Raw genomic sequence first — 22,990 nt, 5'->3', positions numbered from 1 at the left:
GAGCCGCGGTCGCGGCGCGGGTAGGAGCTCCGGCCCCTCCCGGCCGCCGCTTCGGAGCGGGCCTGGGGCGGCCGCCCGCGCTGCCTCCCTGCTCACGCCCCTGGCAAGGCCCGGCCGCCCGTGTGCGGGGATCAGGCAGACCGCAGCGCCCGGCGCATCCCGGGTGAGGGCGGCCCCTGGGAGGGAAGGGTGCGAGGAGCCGCGAGTGCGGCCCGAGGCGGGCGGGAGCGGCAGGGTGGGTGAAGCGGCGCACGGGGCCTGGCGCACGTCGCGCCGGGGGTCGGCTCTGCCAGGCCGGCCGGGCCTCGCCGCAGCCTGGCCAGCCGCGGGTCTGTGCCCGCAGCGAGCGCCCTGCTCGGGCTCGGCTGCTGCCTGGAGAGTTTGAATGAGTCTTCCCTCCTCCCCTAGACGAGGAAGGAGCGGGGCTGTCTGCGTGCCACATGTTCTCCCCTCTGCAGGCCTCTCCTAGGAAAGTGCAGCCTGTAGGAGCTACCATGTCTGGCAGGAGACTCCTCTGTCCCTCTTTTAGGGATTTCTTAAGGCGTTCCAAAGATTTCTATGAGTATTGAGTTTCAGGCTCATTTTGTTTGCAGCCATGACCAAACGAGAAGTATTGCGTATATATGGCTGTACTTTGAGGCCTTGAAGAGGCTTTGAGAGACTTAAGAGAAATAGCTCACTGAAACTGGACAGAATATCTGTTGTAGTGCTAAACATTGCCTTTAGGTTCAGTCACAATTAGAAAATTTATAAATGATGATTAAGTCATTTTGGCCAGCAGTTTCCTAATGTTTGACTGGATAAGTTAATTATATTTAGTACTCATCTGAGACCTGATTTAAGAGAAGCATCAGAATATTATCTTGATGTATTTTTTCTGAGAGAATATTTTGGAAGTTTCATGGGTTTTTTCTATATTGTCAGCAGAAGAGGCTGTTCTTTGGACAAGGATAAATGTTACTAGGTGTTTTTTGGGGTTTTTTTTGGTATGGTTTTATGTTGTTGGGTTTTTTTTAATCTTCTTCCCGCCATTTTGTTTCACTATTCCCATGGCATTGGGGTCCAGCATTACTCAGATTTTTAGGTGCTGTCACGACAAAAATATGGTAACAGTTTGTAGGTTAGACATGATTTATGAAGCATTAGTTTGTCTAAACTCGCAGGGCTTGATTTATCGTTTATAAAAATTATTTACAAATATTTCAGAAATAATGTAGTTTCCTGTAGGTGCAGTAGATCTGAAGGGTAGCATAGAAAGGATAGCAGCATCAGTAGCTCTCTGAGAGCACCCTTTGGGACTACGTTTCTCATTAAGACTTCCCATTCTTTCAGTCCTCTTCTGTGAAACAAACATTATTGCTTTAATTAGCTAGCAGTCATCAAGCTGCTATCAAGAGAAGATTTGGTTTTTTTTCTTCATAGGAGAAAATCTGGGGATTATGAGGGAATTTAGAGGGAAGAATATGTTATGGAGTGGAGGATTTTACTGTGTTGCAGCATAATTTCTCCACTACCAGTTCAATCCTCCATGTGATGGTAATTTAGGAGCCAGCTTCCATTTGGATGAGAGTCAGTGAGTGCCAGGAAAAAAAATGTGGCCATCCTCTAATGCAGTGAGGTTTAGGTCAGAGGCTGGGATGAAGCATAGAAGAGATCTAGAGGAGTAGAGAAGGGGGTAGAACATGAGAATAAAACGTGAAACAGCAAGGCTTTTTTGGTTCTGGTTGACAAATATGGGTCGACATCCAGAGCTGTCTCTTACTGTTGCATGGTTGTCTTGCCTTGCTCTCACCTTCAGTAACAGGTAGGAAAGGATTCCACTGCTGAAATTAATTTTGGGATTTGCATGACTTGGAGATTACACCCTGTAAAAGGTTTTTTCCTCCTTTCATGCAAGGCATACTCTTGCCTTTTCTTATTAGCACTTTTTAAAATTTAAAATAAAAGTTAATGGATCCAGACCTATTCAAATTCACACCAACAAGTGCACTTATTTGTGTACAGACCTTACAGAAAACACCTGTATTTTTTTACAAATCAGAAGAAAAAGTACTTTACGTATAAATTAGATAATAGAAAATCATGACTAAGACTTGACAACATCAATTTTTAGTTGCACGTGACAAGAGCATGGTTGGATATTTTAACATTTTCATTATAGGAATCCCTTTTCTAGAAAAATAAAGGGGATGATCCAGTGGGAACCTGTATTTCTGTGTGAACAGTTTCAGAATGTTACTACCTTCTCAGCTGAATTTTATGCTCTCCCAGCTGGGGTGTTAAAACTGGGTGTGCATTTGTTATACTTTAGTACAAGAAGAAATTCATGTTTGTAATTGCAAGAAATCATACTGAAAGTGGTATAAATGATTTACTGGTGCAGTAGGGTTAGGGTTATGTACTGCATATTTAGTCAGGACCTAACTAAGGGTGATATTTTCTAAAGACTCTCTTGCCTCATGTCTGTAGAAGACAACAGTTGATATTGTCAGGTGTCTGATTTCCTGTTTTAGAGGGAAACAAATCCTATGTCAGTAGTCCAGTAAATACTTTTAACATTGTTGTAGAGAGGAGGCCTGATGAAAAGTTTTGTGAATCCCTTTTTGCCTGCAAAAATGTTGAAAGTTTTATTTTATAGATGGTTTTTTTTTGAAGGGACTGTCAGATTGAAAGCTTCTAATGCATGATTTTTAATGATTACTTGAAAATCTTCCTACATAAATTTCATAGAGCTGTGTAGAAAGCAAATATTTTCTTTCTTATAGGTGTGTTAAATCCATCTGATTGCAAAGACGTCATCCTAAATCTGAAATTTGTTCTAGTGTAGCTCATTATTCCTAAATTTGGCAACAAAAATCCTGTGCTGCTGATTAGTGAAATGAAGAAAAAATCATTTTTTTAGATGTCATTGCTGCTAATTCAGAGTTTTGAGATCATGAAGCACAGAGGAAAAGGTGGTGGTATTTAGGGAAAAATGCTTAGGAAATTATGGAGATAGAGGGTTGATCTGTTAAGGTTTTTCACGTTCATGTGAAACATATTGTTCTTATTTTTGGTATCATGCTCACACAGCTGCAAGCTCGGTTACAGGAATGGATCTATGAAAAAATTTTCATGTCTCCCAGTTCAAAAATCATAAATTTACTTCTAGTTTAATCCATACTGGAAAGAGCTTGTAACATTTTTAGTCTGTGCCTCTGCCATCACTTTGGGCTGGTATGTGCTGCTGCTGTATCATCCTGTGGAGGGAGGAGGAAAGGTTCTTATGCAGCCAAGTAGCCTCTTGTCTGCAGGCTAAACATGTGGGTGTAGGAGCCCTCTGGTGTAGTATCAGCCCACATTTATGTTCAAGTGACTGCAACCACAGCCTTAAAGAATATATGTTCTGTGTTCACTTTGTGCAATTGCATTTTCTGAATGCAAAGTTTTGCTTTAAAGTACATTTCTGGAGATTCTGCATGCCTGTCTTTGAAATATGTAGCAATGTAGTTTAGTCTTGCTGCCTTTAGATGGTGTGAAACAAAATGCTAGGAATGTGAATTTATGTACTTTATTGTTTGCCTTGTTTGGACATTGGATGAAGATCAGTGCAGGTAATTGTAAGGAGGCACATTCAAAGGCAAGGTAAAGGAAAAATTAAAAATATGGAAGAATTGGTGATGACAGGGGAGCAAGTGAAGGAATAGGACACAATGTATCTTTTTCCTGCTAAATATGTCTTTGCTTACTATTCTGTCCTGTACTGGGACTGAAACAAATCAGTAGTTCAGCACAGTTATAAAGGATGTTGTTTTTCCCCCTCCTGTAAAACAAGGAAATACTGCTGTATTGCTGCTTGCTGTCACTTTCTTTGGGATGCATGACATGCTGATACTCAGTTGATGTGCATCTGTGAGTGCTTTCTAACCTGTTCAGTCAAAAGGCTCCAGTACATGTTAAAAAAGTATTATTACCAGATCCCTGCTAGCACAGGTGATTTTGGAAATAAAATTCCACAAGATGTGTTTTTTAAACATATCAGCAAATATCACTGATAATCCCTGGTGGATTGTGAACAGTTGGGGTAGTTATCTTTTTCCATTAGCACAGATCGTTTTGGAGAAATAGAGCTGCTGGCAGCCTGGTCTTGAGCTGGCCAGCTTTATCCTGCAAATATTTAAACAAAACAATGAGTGATGGAGGTGTGAAGTAATGTAAACCCTGAGGGACACAGTTGGTGAGATGTTGGTTGTGGGTGCAGCTGTTCTGACGAGACTGAGTACTTTTGGTGTAATCGTCAACAAATACCAATATGCTCTAAGCTGAACTGTAATTCTCCTTTCAGACATAAAAGAAACAAGCCCTTTTTTTAGATATGCTGAAATGATATTCTAGGTGCTTGGTTGGCTTTGGGGCTTTTTTTTTTTTGGTTATAGGTTCTACTTAGACTTAGCAAGAGCCTTTTCAAACAGAAGGTGCTTGAGAATGGTGAATAATTTGAAAATTTCAGAGTAGTACTTGGGCTGATATTTTGTCCTTTCTTAGAGTTTTGGAAGGAAAAAGTGAACTGACTTACCAAGGCTGTCCTGCATACGCATTTTTTGAATGTATGTATAGTAAGCATCTTTTGGGTTGACATCAAATTCGTTTTCCTTTCACTAGTGAAATTCATCAAATTCACAATTAAAAAACACAGGGTATTGAGGGTTAAGAATATCCATGTTCTAACTGAAAAGAAATTTTGAGAGAGAAATAGCACAAATCATTTAAGCCTTATTGTTATCAGATATGTAGTGCTACTGAGTCTGTGATTTTCTGACTTCATTGTTGATATTTTGTGACTTTAGTCTTGGCATATTTTTGGTGGTTTTCTTTGCTGATTTTGTATTTAACATTCAGACCCCCTGTACTTGCTTTCGATATGGACAGGTTTTGAACAATCATTATGTAGAAGATTGTGTTTGGTGTTACTACATGAATAGAAATTATTACTTTTAAGGACCATTTGTAACTTGGTACTTTGCCCTGTAGCACATCAGGAAAAGGTCTGGCTGAAATAACAGTGCAGAGGATACTTAAGTATATTGGAGAAGAAACGCTCACTTGACTTGAGAGGTGGGTAGGATAAATGTCACTGATAGCTTAGCCTGGTTTTTGGGCACCATGAGCTTGAGAGTGAGATACGTTTGCTTGGCCTGGTGTCTGTTAGGGGGTTCATCCTGACCCACTGCCATACCTGTCATTTAGAATCTGGTGCAGCTGGTGTTTAGGGGATATTATTGGAGGATTTAGGGAAACTGCAGGGTACACTGGAGGTGATGGTTAGAATATGGACTAACTTTGTTTGTTCCACTGTTCATGAAACAATGTAAAAGTAGAAAAACATCAAATTGAGAAAACTTGGTAGGGATAGGTAGTTGGGTAGAAGTCTTTATTTCTGATTTTTCTCTCCCATTCTCTACAAAACAGAGTTAAAAATTAACTGACATAGATATATTTATATTTATTTTGCAACATAGCTTTAGTCATTATCAGTGTTTGAAATAAAAGTTATTTCACATATTATTTCACATGTCATGTATTAATTATTTCACGTGTCACATATTAAGATAGTTGTCGTTTATTTTGGCTAAAATACTGTGTATAAATGTTAAGGCATACCTCTACATTTCTCAAGCAAACTGCTTGCAAAGCAGGAAATTCCTTCTCACTTAAGCATTAGGATTAAATGCTTGAAGTTTGAGTACAAGCAGCCAATCAGTTGTGGTACTGATGATCCTTAGAGGTCTCAGCTCAGTTAAAACTGGCAGTTCTACCACCAAACAATATTTATTACAGCATTTATTGTGAAAGGTTTTGTTGAAAGAAGTATCCCCGTGCAGCTGAGTGGTCTGTTCTGCCCCTGCCGTGGGTGGCTGTGCTGTGGCTGGGGTCAGCTCTGGAAGCAGCCTGTCCACACCCTCCCCTCTCCTCCCCTCCCTTGGCCACACCCTGCCTTCCTTGCACTGCTCACAGTCTGTGCAGCCTCCTGCTAACCTGATGGCATCAGAGTTTTCAGCTGTGGACATCTTCTCTGCTTCTCTGCTAGCTACAAAATTGGTTGTACTAATAGGAGAGAAATACTAATTCAATTCAAGCAGACTGAGATAAGCCTGCTGTTTTGGACCAGGATCTGGCTTGTGTGTATGAATGTATTTGTTACACACCTAGAGAATATCTAGTGAGATTGTGCATTGTTTTTTAAATCTTCTCATGCTGAAAGTCTCATGAATAATGAACTACTGAGTTGTGTTTCATTTAAACCAGTGCTGCATGGTTCCTGTGATTTTTGCTGCGTAATCTCAGCAAAATGCTAGGAGTGACAGGACAAGTGGAGAGAATATAGGCTAACATGATTACACTGCTGTCTTGGTTTTTTACAGCCTCTTGGTCATATGCTGAGAGTGGCAGATGGTGACAATTGAATTTTTCAAGGATGTTCTGTGGTGAAGCTTTAGGAGAGATGTGTGCAGTATGTCAGCTAGATTTGAGCCATGTTTTGTGGCAATAAAAAATAATTAGGACTGAAAATGTATGGATTACATTCCAAATTCTGGAAAAGATACTCCTGTCTTACAGATCCTTTTGGTGTCACTGTTTGGGTTTTTTTCCCAAGTCTGAAGTAACTCAGAGAGGATAGGGATTTAGAAAAGAAAAAGAATATGTTTGTACATAATGTTGGAATGTTGGAGAGGCAAATGGAATTAAGACATAGCTTGTTACACAAAAATAAAAGGATTTATGCAGTATAAGGCAAAAGTTGCTGTAAAATTCTCTATAAGGAATCACAGAATCATTTAGGCTGGAAAAACTCCTCTAAGACCATTGAGTCCAATAGTAAATCTAACAGTACCAAATCTACAACCAAACCATGTCCTTAAGCAGCTCTATGTATCTATAGGTCTTTTGAATGATACCAGAGATGGTGTCCTAAGAGATAAAGAATGACATAAAAGGAAAAGGGGCAATGAAAAACCAAAATAATTGTACTTAGCAGTTGTGGAACAGCTGCACCTTTGTATTATTTTTGTCAAGAGTGGTTTGAATCCTAATTGGAGCAATGCCTGGTAACTGCCATGACAGGAATCCAGGAAATACTGAATTTTGAAATTTGAAAATTGAATTCTAAAGTCTTGCCCATATCTCACAGTATCTTTTCCTTTTGTATTTCCCCACCTGAAGTATGGCACTCAAGTTTAAATTTAATGTTATTGCAGCAGACATGAAGAAAATCAGTGATTTGGTGCTACAACACTTAAAAATGACCTAAAGTACTTGGTGTTTTTTGAACTTCAAAAAATGCTAAGGTTTGCTGTCTGTGTTTGCTTTTCTGCAGTTTTTATTGACTTTTGTATTGACTTACACCTGTATTGAGTTACACGTGATTTCAGTACACAGAAGGGAAAACTAAATTTTATTTTTATTGCTTACAGTAATTAGAGTTCTGAAGCCATGGGAGTAAAGGTCCAGAGACCTCGTTGCTTTTTTGACATAGCCATCAACAATGTACCCGGTAAGAAAATTAAAAGTATCAATTCAGTAGCATGATATTCATATGTGATATGTATAGGAATAATAAAAAATACCATTTAACTTCACAGTAAATACGGTGTTTTTTTATTTTTCTAGCTGGAAGAGTGGTCTTTGAATTATTTTCAGATGTGTGTCCAAAGACATGTGAGAATTTTCGCTGCCTTTGCACAGGTTTGTAGATTTTACTATTTAATCTGTAATTTTTAATGTAATGTCATCTTAACTAGTTTGATGTCTATTATTATTCATGACATTTTGTTAAATATGAAAGTAAGTTCAGCATTGGTCCTTGACACCTCTGAGTATTTAGCTGATGGCACACATATGATCCTACACATATGATGCAGAGTCAAAGCAGTTGTTATTTAATCTGTAATTTTTAATGTAATGTCATCTTAACTAGTTTGATGTCTATTATTATTCATGACATTTTCTTAAATATGAAAGTAAGTTCAGCATTGGTCCTTGACACCTCTGAGTATTTAGCTGATGGCACACATGATCCTACACATACGATGTAGAGTCAAAGCAGTTACAGCTTTGGCTTAGTGTGTTCAGGGAGTGTATACTAACCAACTTTAAATACAGGCACAGTAAGCTGATTTTCTGTTACTAGCACAGATATTAGTGTTCACATTATATAACATCATCCAGTCTTGAAAGGTAGCCAACAAGAGGTCAACCATGCAGACTTATGTTTCAGTCTTATGATACTTTGTGGAATTTGAAAGGTGATGCTTTTATTCGTCAGTTGTTTTTTCTGTTATTTTAATTTCTTGATGGACACTGGTAATTTCTGCTCCTATTGAAAGTATATTTCTTGAGGAAAATACTCAGGAGATTCTCCCTTGGAAACATTTACAAACAGAATTACTTTCCTGTGGACTGCATGTTTTTGTTGCAAATGCTGAGAGCTTAGCAAAACTTGAGTTTACTGTCACAAGAATAACTCAGTGAATACATAAATAGCATATCTGCTTTCTGTCTTTAGCTTTTTCTGCTTCCTTTCCTTCCAGCTAGGTTGTTTTTCAGGTCAAGAGTTTGCAGCTGTTAATAGTGAATCCCTCAGCAGTACTAATATGATCTGAATCAGATGTGGATACATGATTATATTCCTGTTAACTAGATCATGCAGCACACCATTGAGGATGTCTGCAGGAATGTAGGCATTATCTGATCTGACAGTAGCTTTACTGGCACAAAATCAGATTATCAAAATTTGTTAACAGATTTGAACTTTAATAATTTTTAATGGCTGTGACTATGTTAACATGTGACTGGCATTCTTTATCTGCTGTCAGCTGTCCAAAAGTCAAATTATTGAATAAAGGTGTTACTCCCTACTGCTGCCTTATATTTGTGAATTGAAGTCTGCAGCAGTGTTTCAGGTCAGCAACAAGTATTACTAAGTTCATCCTTTGCTGCTGACATCCATAATCAAATTCAGATCCTGAACTATTATGCTGCCTTAACACATATAAGAATAGTGAGACAAATATGCAGAAAGTTTATTATTGATCATCAGCAAATTATTAAAACTTTTAATTTCTGTTTCCTTACTCATCTTTCTTTCTGGAAGTTTTGAAAAGTGTGTGCTGTCTTCATAAAACAGGGATCAACAGCTCCATGTTTTCCTGGCGTGTGCCAAGTTAGTGCAACATACACAGCTTCACATTTATCAGAGTTCCTATCAAAAGTGGGTTTTTTTCTAGCTGTTCAAATCCGCCAGTCTGTAAGTTCAGAGTCAACTGCCCTTGACAAAAGCTGCCAGTTTAATTGCTCAGAATAAGATTATAGGAAGATGTCTTTCCAGCATGAAGAGGAAGTGGTCTTCCCTGAGAAGTCCCATTGATTACCTTACTGTTACCTTCACAGAACCCACCATGAGCCATTCATCTTGCTAACTCAGCAGAAATCCTCTCTCTTTGAGCATTGTGTTGTAGCTGAAGCAGAGTTTGCTTAAATGGCAGAGCTGATGCAAGGGAGGAAGATTGCAGTTGTCATCATGAGCAGGGGAGGGAATGAGAGTCCTCCTCCTTCCCCCTGCCTCTATGGCTTTCTTACAAATTTTTATGGTACCTTAACCTTGCTGTGTTTTAACTACAGGTCTGATTGTTTCTCGCACGTTTCTGAGCCATACCAGTTGTCATGAATGTAAACTGGATGTTTAGCTTCAGTCAATCTGCTTGGCAGTGACCAGAGTTGTATACTAATGTCAGTAAGGAATTCTTCTAGCATAGCTGTAGAGACAGAAAGTAGTTTCTGCACTGCTTTCTTAAATGCCAGTTTCTTACTGGTATTACAGGTAAGTGTCTGCCTCACAAGCCAGTTTTTCAGAGCACAGAAGATAATTTTGGTTGAGTGCTTTATATAGAACTGTTTTTGTAATGAAGATTCTGTAGATGCAGGGAGTAATTTCTGGTTTTGTTCATTCTCTTCTTTAGGTGAAAAGGGTACAGGAAAGTCCACCCAAAAGCCATTGCATTACAAAAGTTGTCTGTTTCACAGGGTTGTGAAAGATTTTATGATCCAAGGAGGTGACTTCAGTGAAGGTATGACGTGAATCTTTAAAGAAAATTTGCCACTTACATAATAAAACACTGCAAAAGTTCTTTTTAGAACCATTTACTTAAATTAATTATTCTCTGACAGATATCCCTGCTTTCCCCCCTTTCTTCTGTGTGAGAACCTTTCCATGAAAACTTGTATCATAAACTTATGTATGTGCATTCACACACTTTTGCTCAAGTTATCTCAATCATTCCAAGAGCTAAATACCTACTATTGAAAGGTTGAAGCATGAGAAAAAAATACTTTATCTGCTGCTGGGAAATAAAGAAAAAAGGGAAACAACTTTCTTGTTTTCCAAGTTTTTTGCTTTTGGATTACAAAGATGCATCTTGATTGTGTTTGCATATCTTAAAGAATAATGTCAGTGACTTGAATGCAGTTACATCAGTATTATGAAGTACCTTCCACATAATCTAACTCTTTTAATCACTACTTTAACTGTCACTTCTCTTTTAAGGAAATGGCAGAGGAGGAGAATCCATTTATGGTGGCTTTTTTGAAGGTAGGAGTTCTATCAGCCTGTTCTGTTTTGGTGTTAAAATAAACAGTCACCTTTTTATGTTCTGTAGTATGTGTTCTGTAAACCTGAATTCCATTTTTTAAGAACATTTTGTCTGGTGTTGAAGGCCTTTGACTGTCCCATTTAAGTTATTTTACTTTTAAGACATGAACCATTTTAATGAATGAAAAACTAAAGCTGAACTCCTTTGTATTTATCCCTTTTACCAGACATACATTTTTATTGCTGGTTTTAGATATCTATTTTTTGCTTGCTCAGCTTAAAAGCTGGTTTCCCTTTGAGGGAAAGGGAGAAAGGTGTTGATGGGGTTGTGTTTCCTTGCAAAGAGCCCTGCTTTCCTGAACCCAAGATGAATTAAAGATGGAGCTTTTTGTTTTCTCACAGTCCTGGTTCTTTTCAGGCAGTGTTGCAGAAGAAGTTACACTTGCTGCGTTTCTCAGCCTGTGTTTGTCCAAAATGTAGTGGAGCATTTCTGTTTATTGGAGCAGTTGTTGTGTTACACCTAAGCCCAGGTGCTGGGTAGCTGCCACCCAGGCAAGGTTAAGCCCCTCTCCCCTCCTGGATACTTTTTTTTGCCATTGGTTGTTGTCCAGGCTTGCAGCTCACACAATAATTGTTCACTGCTGTAGTTGGCCCAGGCTGCAAATTTATATCAGGTCTTCAGTGGAATGAACAGTTTGCAACTGCCAAAAAAGGGAGGAGGCCTTACCTTGCACTGACTCTCTGATCAAACTTTAGCCTGATTCAGCTTGCTAAAATGCCTAAAGATGATTGCAGCAAAAAAAAAAATTAAAAAATACCCATGTTAGTGAGTGGATCCAATAAAATGCCTAAAGATGATTAGAGAAAAAAAAAAAAATTCCCATATTAGTGAGTGGATCCAATTTTGGCAAGCATAAGAACCAACACCAATGAGTAGCTGGATTTGAGGAAATATATGGCTGGGAGAAATGGAAAAATGAGCACAAACTCCACTTACCTTCTGACAGTATTGGGCTGCCTGTTCAACTTTGCTGGTCACAGTATGGAACTGAATTTGTGAAAAGTTTTGCTCAATTAACCAATGCACCACAGGATTAGATTGACATTTGATGCTATTGTACAAGTGATTAGAGAGTGAGTGGGACCATCCCTTTCATGGCTAGTGACAGTAGCATTATGAATATTGTACATTTCTTTGTTAATACTTCCTCTTGCCATCTGTATCCTAACAGAATTGAACAAATGTCCTCATGGATGCAGAATTTCCTTCTCTCAAAAGCCTTTTTGCTGTTTTGGGAAAGAAGGGAGAGGATGGTTTCTTACAGGTGTTTTAAATGAAGAATAGTGATTACATTTTACACTTCATTTCATAGTTTTGTTGGGATTTAGTTTGAACTATTAACAATTCCTTGCTCATAAGAAGTAGGATTCATTGAACTTAAACTAGTTAAACTCATTTTCTTAACGGCTAACTTGATAAATTCATTTGTCTGTCAGACAAACAAATTGTTTGGGATTACTATCAAACTATCTGTGTGTACTAAAAAAAAAAAAAAAAAACCAAAACAAAAAAAAAAATTAAAAAATACCCATGTTAGTGAGTGGATCCAATTTGGCAAGCATAAGAACCAACACCAATGAGTAGCTGGATTTGAGGAAATATATGGCTGGGAGAAATGGAAAAATGAGCACAACCTCCACTTACCTTCTGACAGTATTGGGCTGCCTGTTCAACTTTGCTGGTCACAGTATGGAACTGAATTTGTGAAAAGTTTTGCTCAATTAACCAATGCACCACAGGATTAGATTGACATTTGATGCTATTGTACAAGTGATTAGAGAGTGAGTGGGACCATCCCTTTCATGGCTAGTGACAGTAGCATTATGAATATTGTACATTTCTTTGTTAATACTTCCTCTTGCCATCTGTATCCTAACAGTATTGAACAAATGTCCTCATGGATGCAGAATTTCCTTCCCTCAAAAGACTTTTTGCTGTTTTGGGAAAGAAGGGAGAGGATGATTTCTTACAGGTGTTTTAAATGAAGAATAGTGGTTACATTTTACACTTACTTAATTTCATAGTTTTGTTGGGATTTAGTTTGAACTATTAACAATTCCTTGCTCATAAGAAGTAGGATTCATTGAACTTAAACTAGTTAAACTCATTTTCTTAACGGCTAACTTGATAAATTCATTTGTCTGTCAGACAAACAAATTGTTTGGGATTGCTATCAAACTATCTGTGTGTACTAAAAAAAAAAAAAAAAACCAAAACAAAAAAACCAAGCCAAAAACCAAACAAAAAACCAGAACAACAAAATGCCTGAAAATTAGGGATTTATTAAAAGTTAATACACAGCTTTTGTTCCAAAGAAAAATAGAACAACAACTTAAACATCTCTGCTAACATTGGTAGGAGACAGATCTTTTGTGCAAGAATACTAAATTTTAATTTTTTTTTCCTCTGAGGCTATAAACCATTGTATTCATATTTCTCCTTGTTACATAGAATGAACAGAATGATGCTTTAAAAATAGCTGCTATTTTTAGTCCATTTTTAATACAACTTTTCATTCAAGTGACTAACAGATTTATTTAATTAGGTTTCATTTACTTAGATGATAGCATTTACTTAAGCATATATCGTATGCTTAAAAAGTAACTGAAAACACTTTCTTTAGATGAAAGTTTTGCTGTAAAGCACAACAAAGAATTTCTCCTTTCAATGGCCAACCGAGGGAAAGATACAAATGGTTCACAGTTCTTTATGTAAGTATTGAAATGTCTTGAAATGTGTATATGGTTTGCTATTTGTAAGCTGTAAAGGGAATCCTTTTAAATATTGAAGACTAGCTCCTGTGCAAAGCCAAAGTTGATGGTTTTTTACCAGCTTGCCTGGAAGTAGCCATTTTCCAAAATAGTACTTATTTTTACCCCTAATGTGTTTATTTGTATTTAATTTTCTGTGCAAAAGGGCTTTCAGTAGTTTTCAGTAGCTGTGTTCTAACTTGCACAAAAAAGCAAACCTGTTAGTTTCTTGTAAAATTCTTAGTACTCTAATAAATTGTTTTCAGGAAGGCGGCAAAACAGCTCTGGGGGTTCCCTACAGTAGTAGAGGGCTTTTTCTAATCACAAAATAGTTTTCCAGTACAGTCTTACTTATAGTAAAACGTAAATTCTTAAATTTATAAAAATATATTACAGTAGACTCTTAAATTCTACATTATGTAGAGAAAGTATTCTCAAAATACATCACTCTACTCTTACCCGTATATCATGGCCTTAGTTAACATAACAAGTTGTGGATGTCAGCATTAAAACCTTATTTTGGGATTCCTGAATGATCCTTACTCTAATCATCTCAGTTTTCTAGTCTTCCATAACTGACATGCATGCCTTAGTAATGCTAGTGTGGGGGAAAGAGAGAGAGTCAGTTCTGCTTCTGTGTCAAGTAATCTCTACATGCAGATACTTTTTCTTCCAGTTTTCTGGTTATTTTCTAATGTGTAAGAGGTTATTTGCATTTTTCCTGCAGATTTTTGTATCTGTTCCTGGTAGTGTTTATATAATTCAATAAGAAGAAATTTATTATATCCTATATGAGGATTCTGTCTAAAAATTTATGTGCAATTTTGTTTTTTCAGTAAAATGTAATAATCAAAGTGTTTCATTGAATAGGTAGTTTTACATAAACATTAAATATATTTAACTGCACACAAACATAGACTGATATGTCTTGGTTTTGTTCAATTTTATTAGTGTACTCAAAATAATGTTCACCCTCCTGTGTGTAGATTATATGATTTGAATGCTACCTGCTTTTCACTAATACTGATTTTGTTTTTCTCTTTAATTTAAAATCTGGAAACAACAGAACAACTAAACCTACACCTCATTTGGATGGGTAAATATCTCTTCTTTTTTTCTTACATTTCTTTGGGAGCTGCCTTGAGAAAGTTAAGTGCTAAGAATACTTACTTTTGTTTATGTTCTTCAGGCATCATGTTGTTTTTGGACAAGTCATCTCAGGTCAGGAAGTTGTGAGAGAAATAGAAAACCAGAAAACAGATGCATCTAGTAAACCATATGCTGAAGTACGCATACTCAGTTGTGGAGAGTTAATTCCAAAATCCAAAGGTAAAGTTAAATTGGACATATGAGGTAATTTTGCTTGTTTTCTTCCATGCTGGCCGCTTATAAAAATATTTAGAAACTTGTAATAGATGATGGCATGGTTGGTGAAAAGGTGTATAACATTGCAGAGCAGTCTGTTTTCTAAAGAGCTTAAAAGTTGTTGGTGCAAAAGACATTAAAGAACAATCATGTACCTTTTTTCAAAGCTTCTCCTGTCTTGAATTTTCTTATACTCACTACATTTTAGTACAAAGCTGGCAAGCACTTGTCATATCAGCTAGAGTGCTGTGTTAGGGAGATTGGTGGCAGTCTGTCTTCATTTGATAACTCATACTTCTTCGGAAGGTGTTGAATTTGTATTCATAGTATTTAGAGGTGAGGTGAGATTGTTCTTTGTTTCATTGCCACCTGGCCTACACCTAGATCCTTTGATTGAAATTATTTAGAAAAATGTTAATTTTTCTTTTATAAATATGTACTTGTTACATTCTGTAAATACTTATGTATTTAGATAATCTAAAAATATTGCAGAGACTTTTTATTAAATATAGTACTAAAATAAGGATGTTGAGCAAAAGTTTGAGAACAGAGAGCAATTATCTTGGTCTAGACATACAAGAAAAATGAGAATCATAGAGAATTGTCTTTTGGAAGCATTTTGCAAGAAGCCCTAAAATTTTCTGATGAGAACGAGCTGATTCCACTCAGCAGGCTGTCCTAAACTGGTAGGAGTACTTGCTAGTTTGTACTGCACCTGGAAGTGACTGGAAGGCCAGTATACTCTGTGAAAGGTGGAAGTTTTTCAGTAGGTTGGCAGGCTTTTGTTAGTCTGTATCAAGTGAGGCTTGTGAATAAACACATGGAAAACACCTTGTGTAAGTCACAGAATTACAGTGTATTCTGAGTTGGAAGGGGCACACAAGAATCATCAAGTCCAGCTCTTATGGAGTGTGAATTATGGACCAGGTGAATGGTCTGGTCCCTACCAGGGTCAAACCTTGGTGCTCTGACCAAGCTCTGACCAGCTGAGCTCATCTCAGTTGTCACGCAGCTATGAGTTGGGTCTGTGATGCTAAGCTGAAAAATAAGTGAGATTTAGTGCAATGGGGTCGAATTTCATCCACACTACCCGTGTGGGGATTTGTTAATGATGTAACATGAAAAAAGGTATCCATAAAGTGTATTACCATAAAAGTAGGCCAGGATTGTTTCTGTTGGGGTACATGCCACAGCTCTGATCCTGTTCTATGAATAAAGCTCCAGCTAGCTTGTTGTTCCCCAGAAGTGTAATCTCAGCTTGTTGAATTGGAAGTGAGTGTGCTACATCACTGTGAAGAGCAGACCTTTCACCACTCTTTGTATCACTGCTTTCTGAATGTAAAACCCAACAAATTAGGATAGTGAGGTAAATTCAGTGAGTACTTGGTTTATTAATCTGTGCCTCTTATTTTCTGCTTCAAAATTTCTCTTATTAGTGATTTGATGAAGTCAGGTGAAACCTGAAGCTAAAGAATTTTTTTTATAAACATGTGTAAATAAGTTTTAAAGAATTCTTTGTATGTTGCTTATGTTGTATAAAACATCATCAGAAAACTTAGATGGTTCTGCAAGTGCTTGACAGTATACAGTTTAGACTTAAAGTTTCATAAATCCAAATTATGAAAATGTCTTGTTTTTCTAGACATATCCTTTATTGTACTATGGAGAAACAATGTTTTTCCAAAGTGTCAATTTGTTCTTAAGTGTTTTGATGAAGTAATCTCACGACACAATTACAAGAATCTGAGAGATACAAGATACAATAGTCTGGTCCATACCAGGATACAAGATACAGAGACAGCTGCAAGATGGGTGATTTTTCTGAGATTAGTTTAGAAGTGTTTGATATTAAAATGTGTCTTTGCTATTCTGATCTAAAGCTAAGAAAGAAGAAAAGAAGAGACACAAGTCATCTTCCTCATCCAGTGACTCGGAAAGTTCAAGCGATTCAGAATCATCTTCTGATTCATCGTCGGATTCTGAGAGTGCTTCAGAAGAGAAATCTAAAAAACGAAAAAAGAAACACAAAAGAAATTCCAAGAAACATAAGAAAGAAAAGAAAAAGAGAAAGAAAAGCAAAAAGAGGTCAGTTTTGAGATTTTTATTTTGTTACATGTACACCATACAGTACCATTCTCTTGTCTTAATAGCTACAGACTACATTTGTGTAAACTAGCAATGCAGGTTTCACAGTCTGGGAAATCATTGGCTTCCATATACAAGAATAAATTTTCTGATATGATCATGAAGGATCATGTTCATGTGCCTATGTACTGCAGCATGTACAGGTGTAAACAAATGAACTAAGACTTCAGTTGAAAGGTTGGAGTGGTAGGCTGGAAATGGGTAGGACTAGTTTGTTGCCATGAATTTACTTCTGTACAATTCAGTTTGAACCATATGCAATGGAACTTAGAAAAAATGTAGTATGCAGGAATATAGCAAAAATAAATATAAAATTAATAAATTAACGTACTTAAGTTTTTGGGTCTGATATGCCAAAACTCTTGCAGTTCTGGAAGATGATTAAACTGAGAAAGCAGCCTTGCTTCTGAGAATATTATTTTGAATCTAATAATTTTGTTATAGTTCAGTGTGAGATAAAAGTAGTGTCAGTTTGTCCTGGTTTAAGGCAAATTTGGGAGGAAACTCCTAAAGGGGTCCTTCTAGAAAAGCAGATTGAAGTGGCCCTTCCCCCAGCTGATTTAGGAAAAGATATCCTTGGAGAAAAGTGGAAAAAATTGTTTCTTTAAAAAGCAAAGTATTCACAAGCATAAAAAATGAATAATATTAAACAATAAAACAGCACAGTCCAGGGGAACGATGCAGGGGAGTAAGTGCAGCTTCTGATAACAAATTCTGAGCTTCTTCTCCCCCACTTTGCTCTCAAACCCATTCTTTAAGGTGCAGAACCTGATATCCAGCATAAACAGAACAGATGACTGAGCATGCAAGCATCATAAAGTCACCCTAGGACACAGTGCAAGTCACATTTTTCTAAGATAGCAGTGAAATTTAAGAAACGTTCACTTAGGGCAGTGCTGCCTAAATACTGTTTCTGTGCACCTAAGCCCTTTTCACAGAAGTTTGTAAATTGCTTGAAATTAGTATCGTCTGTAGACAGTTATATATACTGGTGTAAAATCTTAATTTTTTAGTCCCTTGAGATTGTTTTTAACACAAAATAATTAGAACTAAGAAGTTGCATCTGAATAGACAGTATGTATACATCTGGTGTTGCACCATTGTAATAAGTGGAGAAAGAGTGTTGGTCAGAAATCTACTGCTGTTGCATACTTTGGAACAAATACATCATGGGGGGAAAAGTTGTTTCTGAAATAGCTCTGTTTTCTGAGATTCTTGTGGTATCGTTGTATATTAAATTAAGAGAATTTCTGAATTATTTAAATAGATTGGAGGGTCTCCCTAATCCAAATAACTCATTATGCATATTTTCTGTACAAAAATAAAGCTCATCCAGTGAAAGTGAAGATGAAAATACTGAAGCACAGCCATTATCTACTGTCCGTCCTGAAGAAATTCCTCCTATACCTGAAAACCGGTTCCTGATGAGGAAAAGTCCTCCTAAAGTAGATGAGAAAGAAAAGGAGAGAAAAAGCAGAGAGAAGGAAAGAGAGAGGTAATATATCTGGTTTAAGTCTGACCATATATGTGCTGGCAGGGGTATGATCACATTACTGTTTTAGAACTCTAATGTTGAATCTTTTCCATATTGAACAGTTCCATGTTGTAAGCACTGCTGGATGGAAAATAGATTTCTCCGTTTATTGGAAACTGTTTTCTTCGTCCTAGAACAAAGGCTTAGTCTTTGAAAATGGTTTTAGTGAGTAAAGAATGTATAATGACAGGCATAATTTCATTTAGCATGCATTGGAACTGTCCAGTCTGAGTCTATAATTTTTTCTTTAAAAATTGAAAAACCTGGAAATCTTGTAAAATTATTGTGGTCACAGATTGAAGTTTTACTGTGTGGGTGTTACTGTCTGCTGAAAAATAAAATGGTGTGTTTTTATTTAGTTTCTGAAGAGGTTTAATACTGATTTTCATTATTTTTAAATTATTTTTAGTAATCTATCAAACTCACAGTCAACATACCAGAGAAGACTGTTAGTCACCAGATCTGGAAGGAAAATAAAAGGAAGAGGACCAAGGGTAAATGCTTGTAATCTGTTCTTCAAAATAAGCAAGGTGGTAGCACAGTCTCACTGCTGGTGGTACTGATCATATTCATTGGGATAGTTGATTTTTAAAAAAGAAGTGCATTGTAATTTATTTGAGGACTGAGGCTTGAAGGAGGACAGAAAAGAGAAGGTGGTGAAAAAAAGCATTAAAATATTTTATTTAAGTGAATATGGTAATATTTGAATTGGTGAATGGAACTAGCTCAAGAAGGGTTCTGGTGAACACAGAACCAGTAACATCAGTGCCAAGAGGGTTGGGAAGGCTTCTTCCCCTTTGGGCAGGGGGTAGCTGTCAAATTGGCTCTTTCAGTATTGTGAAGCCATATGCTATGTGCTGCATGTAGCAAATGTTTTTCATAACTGAAGTCTATCCCTCAAATTTTTAGTAAAATTCTTAACCAGTGTGAAGTATTGTTTTTGCATTGCCTGTCAAAGATATGAATCTTCATTGTTAGTAAACAAACATTTGTGCAAATTGAAAGTAGCAGAAAGCCTCTCATCAGACTACAGAAATCCTGATGTAGACCTTACCTTAAAATCAGTTATTTGATCAGACTTTGTATTCCCGCTTTAGTTAAATGTCAGATACATTTTCAGTAAGTTTAGAATTTGTCAGTGGAAACTTGGTGTATACATGTGAAGTGTCATGTTAGGTGCAATACAGAACCGAGTGCCAGGGGTGAAAATCTTGCCTAGGTGTCACAGCATGTGAAATTCAGACTAAGACAGGATTTTCTCTTTTTTCCTCCAAGCGCTACCGGACGCCTTCCAGATCCAGGTCAAGAGATCGATTCCGGCGCAGTGAAACTCCTCCACATTGGAGGCAAGAAATGCAAAGAGCTCAAAGAATGAGAGTGTCTAGTGGAGAAAGATGGATAAAAGGCGACAAGTAAGACTATTCTTTCTGGAGCATGTGCATATGGGGTTTTTAAAAAATTTTTACTTCTTAATTTTTTTTGTTGTTTATTTAAAAGTAATACCTGTTATCTTGGATTTTCAATTACAATTGCATTCAAGAAGCCAGGGTTCTGACTTGATTATTCCATTGTTTAATTGTGTGAGAGTTCAACCATGCTACTGCAAATACGTAGTTATTAATAAAAATTATCTGATGTGAAGTTTTAGTTGTGAACCTGGCTCACTTCTGGTTTAATTTTTCAGAGTGGAGGAAAATGAAAAGTTTTTAAAAATTGTATATTTTCTCTCCAAGGAGTGAAATAAATGAAACCAAGAAAGATAATCAAAAGAGCCCAGGAAGAGGTAGAGAGAGAAGAATATCAGACCACAGGCAAGTTTCTGAAAGTCCAAGCCGAAGAGGAGAAAAAGAGAAGAAAAAAGATCACAAATCCAGCAGTAAAGACAGAGAGACAAGAAGAAATTCAGAAAAGGATGACAAACATAACAAAAGCAAAGCCAAGAAGAGAGCTAAATCTAGAAGCCATAGTAAAAGCAGAGAGAAATCAAAAAGTAAAGAAAGAGACTCCAGGCACAGCAGACATGATGAAAAGAGACTAAGATCAAGAAGCAAAGAGAGAGACCACGAGAAAGGTAGAGAAAAAGAAAAGCACTATGATTCTAGAGGGAGAGAGAAAGAAAGAAGTAGGAGCAAGGAGAGAAGTAAAAGAGCAGGCTCAAGAAGTAATGAACAAGAGCATAGGAAGAGCAAAGACAGGGAGAAACGCAAGTCAAGAAGCAAAGAGCGTGAGCATGCTAGAGGAAAACACAGCTCCAGCAGCAGAACAAGGGATCGAAGCAAAAGCAGAGACAGGGGTAGGAGAGGAAGATCAAGGAGCAGGGACAGGGATCGCAGTCGAAGTAAGGACTATTCCAGGAATAGAGATAGAGAAACAAGAAGGAGAGGAAGATCAAGAAGCAGAGAAAGGAGAGGTACACCAGATAAATACAGAGGAAGAGAAAGTAGGAGGAGGAGAGAATCAAGGAGTTCAGAGAGGGATGAAAGTCAAAGCAGAAACAGAGAGAGGTATTCAAATAGGGAAAGTAGAAGCTCATATAAGAGGAATGATAGTGAAAGCCAAAGGAAGAGGCGTTCAAAAAGCCGTGAAAGTAGTAGTCCTGAATCTGGCAGAGATAAGAAGTCTAGTAGAGATCAGGATAGAAGTCCAGACTCAAAAAAGAGACCAAGTAGCAAAGAGAGAGAAGCAAAAAAATCATATTCACGCAGCAGTAAAGAAAAGGAAAAGACCAGATCCTCAGCAGAAAAAGAAATTAACCAAAAATCAAAGAGTCAGGAGAGAGATCATGTCCCTAGTAAGGATAAAAAGTCTGATCGTGAAACAAGTCCTGGAACAGATGATGACAGGCATGGATGAGTTTGTGGACTTAATGTTTCCATTGTCTCAAAGTTTTAGAGACGTTTTGGGGAACGCCTTTTTTAAAGATGTGGACTTCAGTTTGGTCTTTTGATAATCTAAAACCTGGATCATTTGTACTGCTAAAGTTTTAATAAACTTGAAATGAAAAACAAATTACATGTGTAATACAGTGTGCTGTGTTTTAAATATTTCATTGGATTATGTATCCTTCCTGTGTGTTGTCAGCTAAAAGGTAACTTCCATGCCACTTCTATTTTTTACCTGATGACCATAGTTCAGTGCAAGCAATGGCTGCCTGCAGAGAGGCTTGTTCCATATATGAAGAAGAAAACTGCAGATAAACTACATGTCATCTTAAAGCTAGGAGGATATTGCAAGGTATCCATTACTCCAGTCTTGCTACATCTGTTTTTCAGTAGGTATAAATCCTAAGGAAATTTTTTTGTAGAGGAAAACTGTGTTAGTTTTTATTGTAATCACAAAGTGAATTAATTTAAGTAAATCTTTCTTTGTACTTCTGTCACTGCCAGCAGTAGAGTTCATTCATGTAGTAAGGCAGTCATCTGTGTTTGGGAGTTATTTCTTTGTCCTAAAAAAATGTTTAAGTGCTCATCAGCATGACTTTTTTCCCTGTAACTCTCCATTCCGTGCTTTCATGTCGTCTACTGCAGAAATGAATGCTTCAGACTACCCTGCCTCAGTTCCTCAGTTGCCTAATTAGTGGATGCACAGAGAGGAAGCAGATTACCAGAATTTACAGTGGGATCAGATAAGGAACCAGGAAATCCTTCCAACATTGTTTCTTAACAAGTCCATGAGAAAACTCTTGCAGTTCTCCAGTACTGGTTTTTGGAGTAGTTGAAACAGAATTTCAAGTAATGTTTCAAAACATGCTCTTAATTTTTTTTAAACTGAAATTTGCTTTCTTCCTTGTTTCCCGTCATTCTAAAGAATGTAACTGTGAATTCCTTCTCATTCTCTACTGTCCCTCAAACCAATTCCCTCCCTTTTCTGCTTTCCTCTCCTGCCTCTAGGTCCCACCCCAGTTTGTATTTAACCACCACACCTTCACGGAAGAGAAGGAGTTTGGCTTGTGCTGCTGCAGCAGTGCCCCCATATGTGCAGTCCCCAAAGAGCAGCTGGTATGCGGTGACTCAGTGCAGTGGTCTGAAAGAATAGATTTGGTACAAATCCCAACCCTCCTTTCAGTCCATGGAACTATTCACATCTATGACTGGCAAATCTTGAAAGTCGTAAAGGGAAGTGACAAGCATTAATCTTAAACTGTGTCAAAGCAAAACAATATTGTAATTGTTTGAATTTTTGCCAAATCTTTCACTAGATGAACCAACTCGCTTTTACTGTCTTGGTAATGAGTTTGTTAACATTTTCACTTTGTGATCAGTGTTTGTTTACAGGAGATTAGGAGAAATGCCAAAGTTTGCTTGACATTGTGATCCAGACAGTTGTTTATTCTAAAGAAAAATTATTGTGTCTTGAAAGCAAAAGCAAACCTAGGATTGTGACCAACGTAAGCAGTGTTTTTGAAGGACGAAAACTAGAAGTGTGTAGAGTGACTTTTTAGCAGAATAGTTACTGGAGCTGCTTTGGCTGTCAAGTGCTTTTTGACTTTTTTACTGTGTTTTAGAAACATC

General features: G+C 37.3%; 1 protein-coding gene across 2 annotated transcripts; it reads left to right on the top strand.

Annotated features, from left to right (window-relative positions):
- The first annotated feature begins 2 nt into the window (after window positions 1-2).
- PPIG (peptidylprolyl isomerase G) lies at window positions 3-21,488 on the top strand. Of its 2 annotated transcripts, none has more exons than XM_039723616.1 (13): window positions 3-163; window positions 7,452-7,531; window positions 7,648-7,722; window positions 9,996-10,103; window positions 10,580-10,624; window positions 13,309-13,396; window positions 14,502-14,531; window positions 14,625-14,764; window positions 16,681-16,885; window positions 18,273-18,440; window positions 18,889-18,973; window positions 19,755-19,891; window positions 20,213-21,488. In XM_039723616.1, the coding sequence occupies exons 2-13, from the start codon at window positions 7,471-7,473 to the stop codon at window positions 21,330-21,332; spliced, it is 2,262 nt and encodes a 753-aa protein (XP_039579550.1). In that variant the 5' UTR covers window positions 3-163; window positions 7,452-7,470; the 3' UTR covers window positions 21,333-21,488. The 2 variants fall into 2 exon arrangements, with proteins under 2 accessions (XP_039579550.1, XP_039579474.1); XM_039723540.1 differs by lacking the exon at window positions 3-163 and adding an exon at window positions 5,076-5,094.
- Window positions 21,489-22,990: the final 1,502 nt, after the last annotated feature.

The sequence above is a fragment of the Passer montanus genome, unplaced genomic scaffold (genome assembly GCF_014805655.1).
Source record: "Passer montanus isolate IOZ18808 unplaced genomic scaffold, ASM1480565v1 scaffold1, whole genome shotgun sequence".
Lineage (NCBI taxonomy): Eukaryota > Metazoa > Chordata > Aves > Passeriformes > Passeridae > Passer > Passer montanus.
This window is presented reverse-complemented; position numbering and strand designations above follow the sequence as displayed.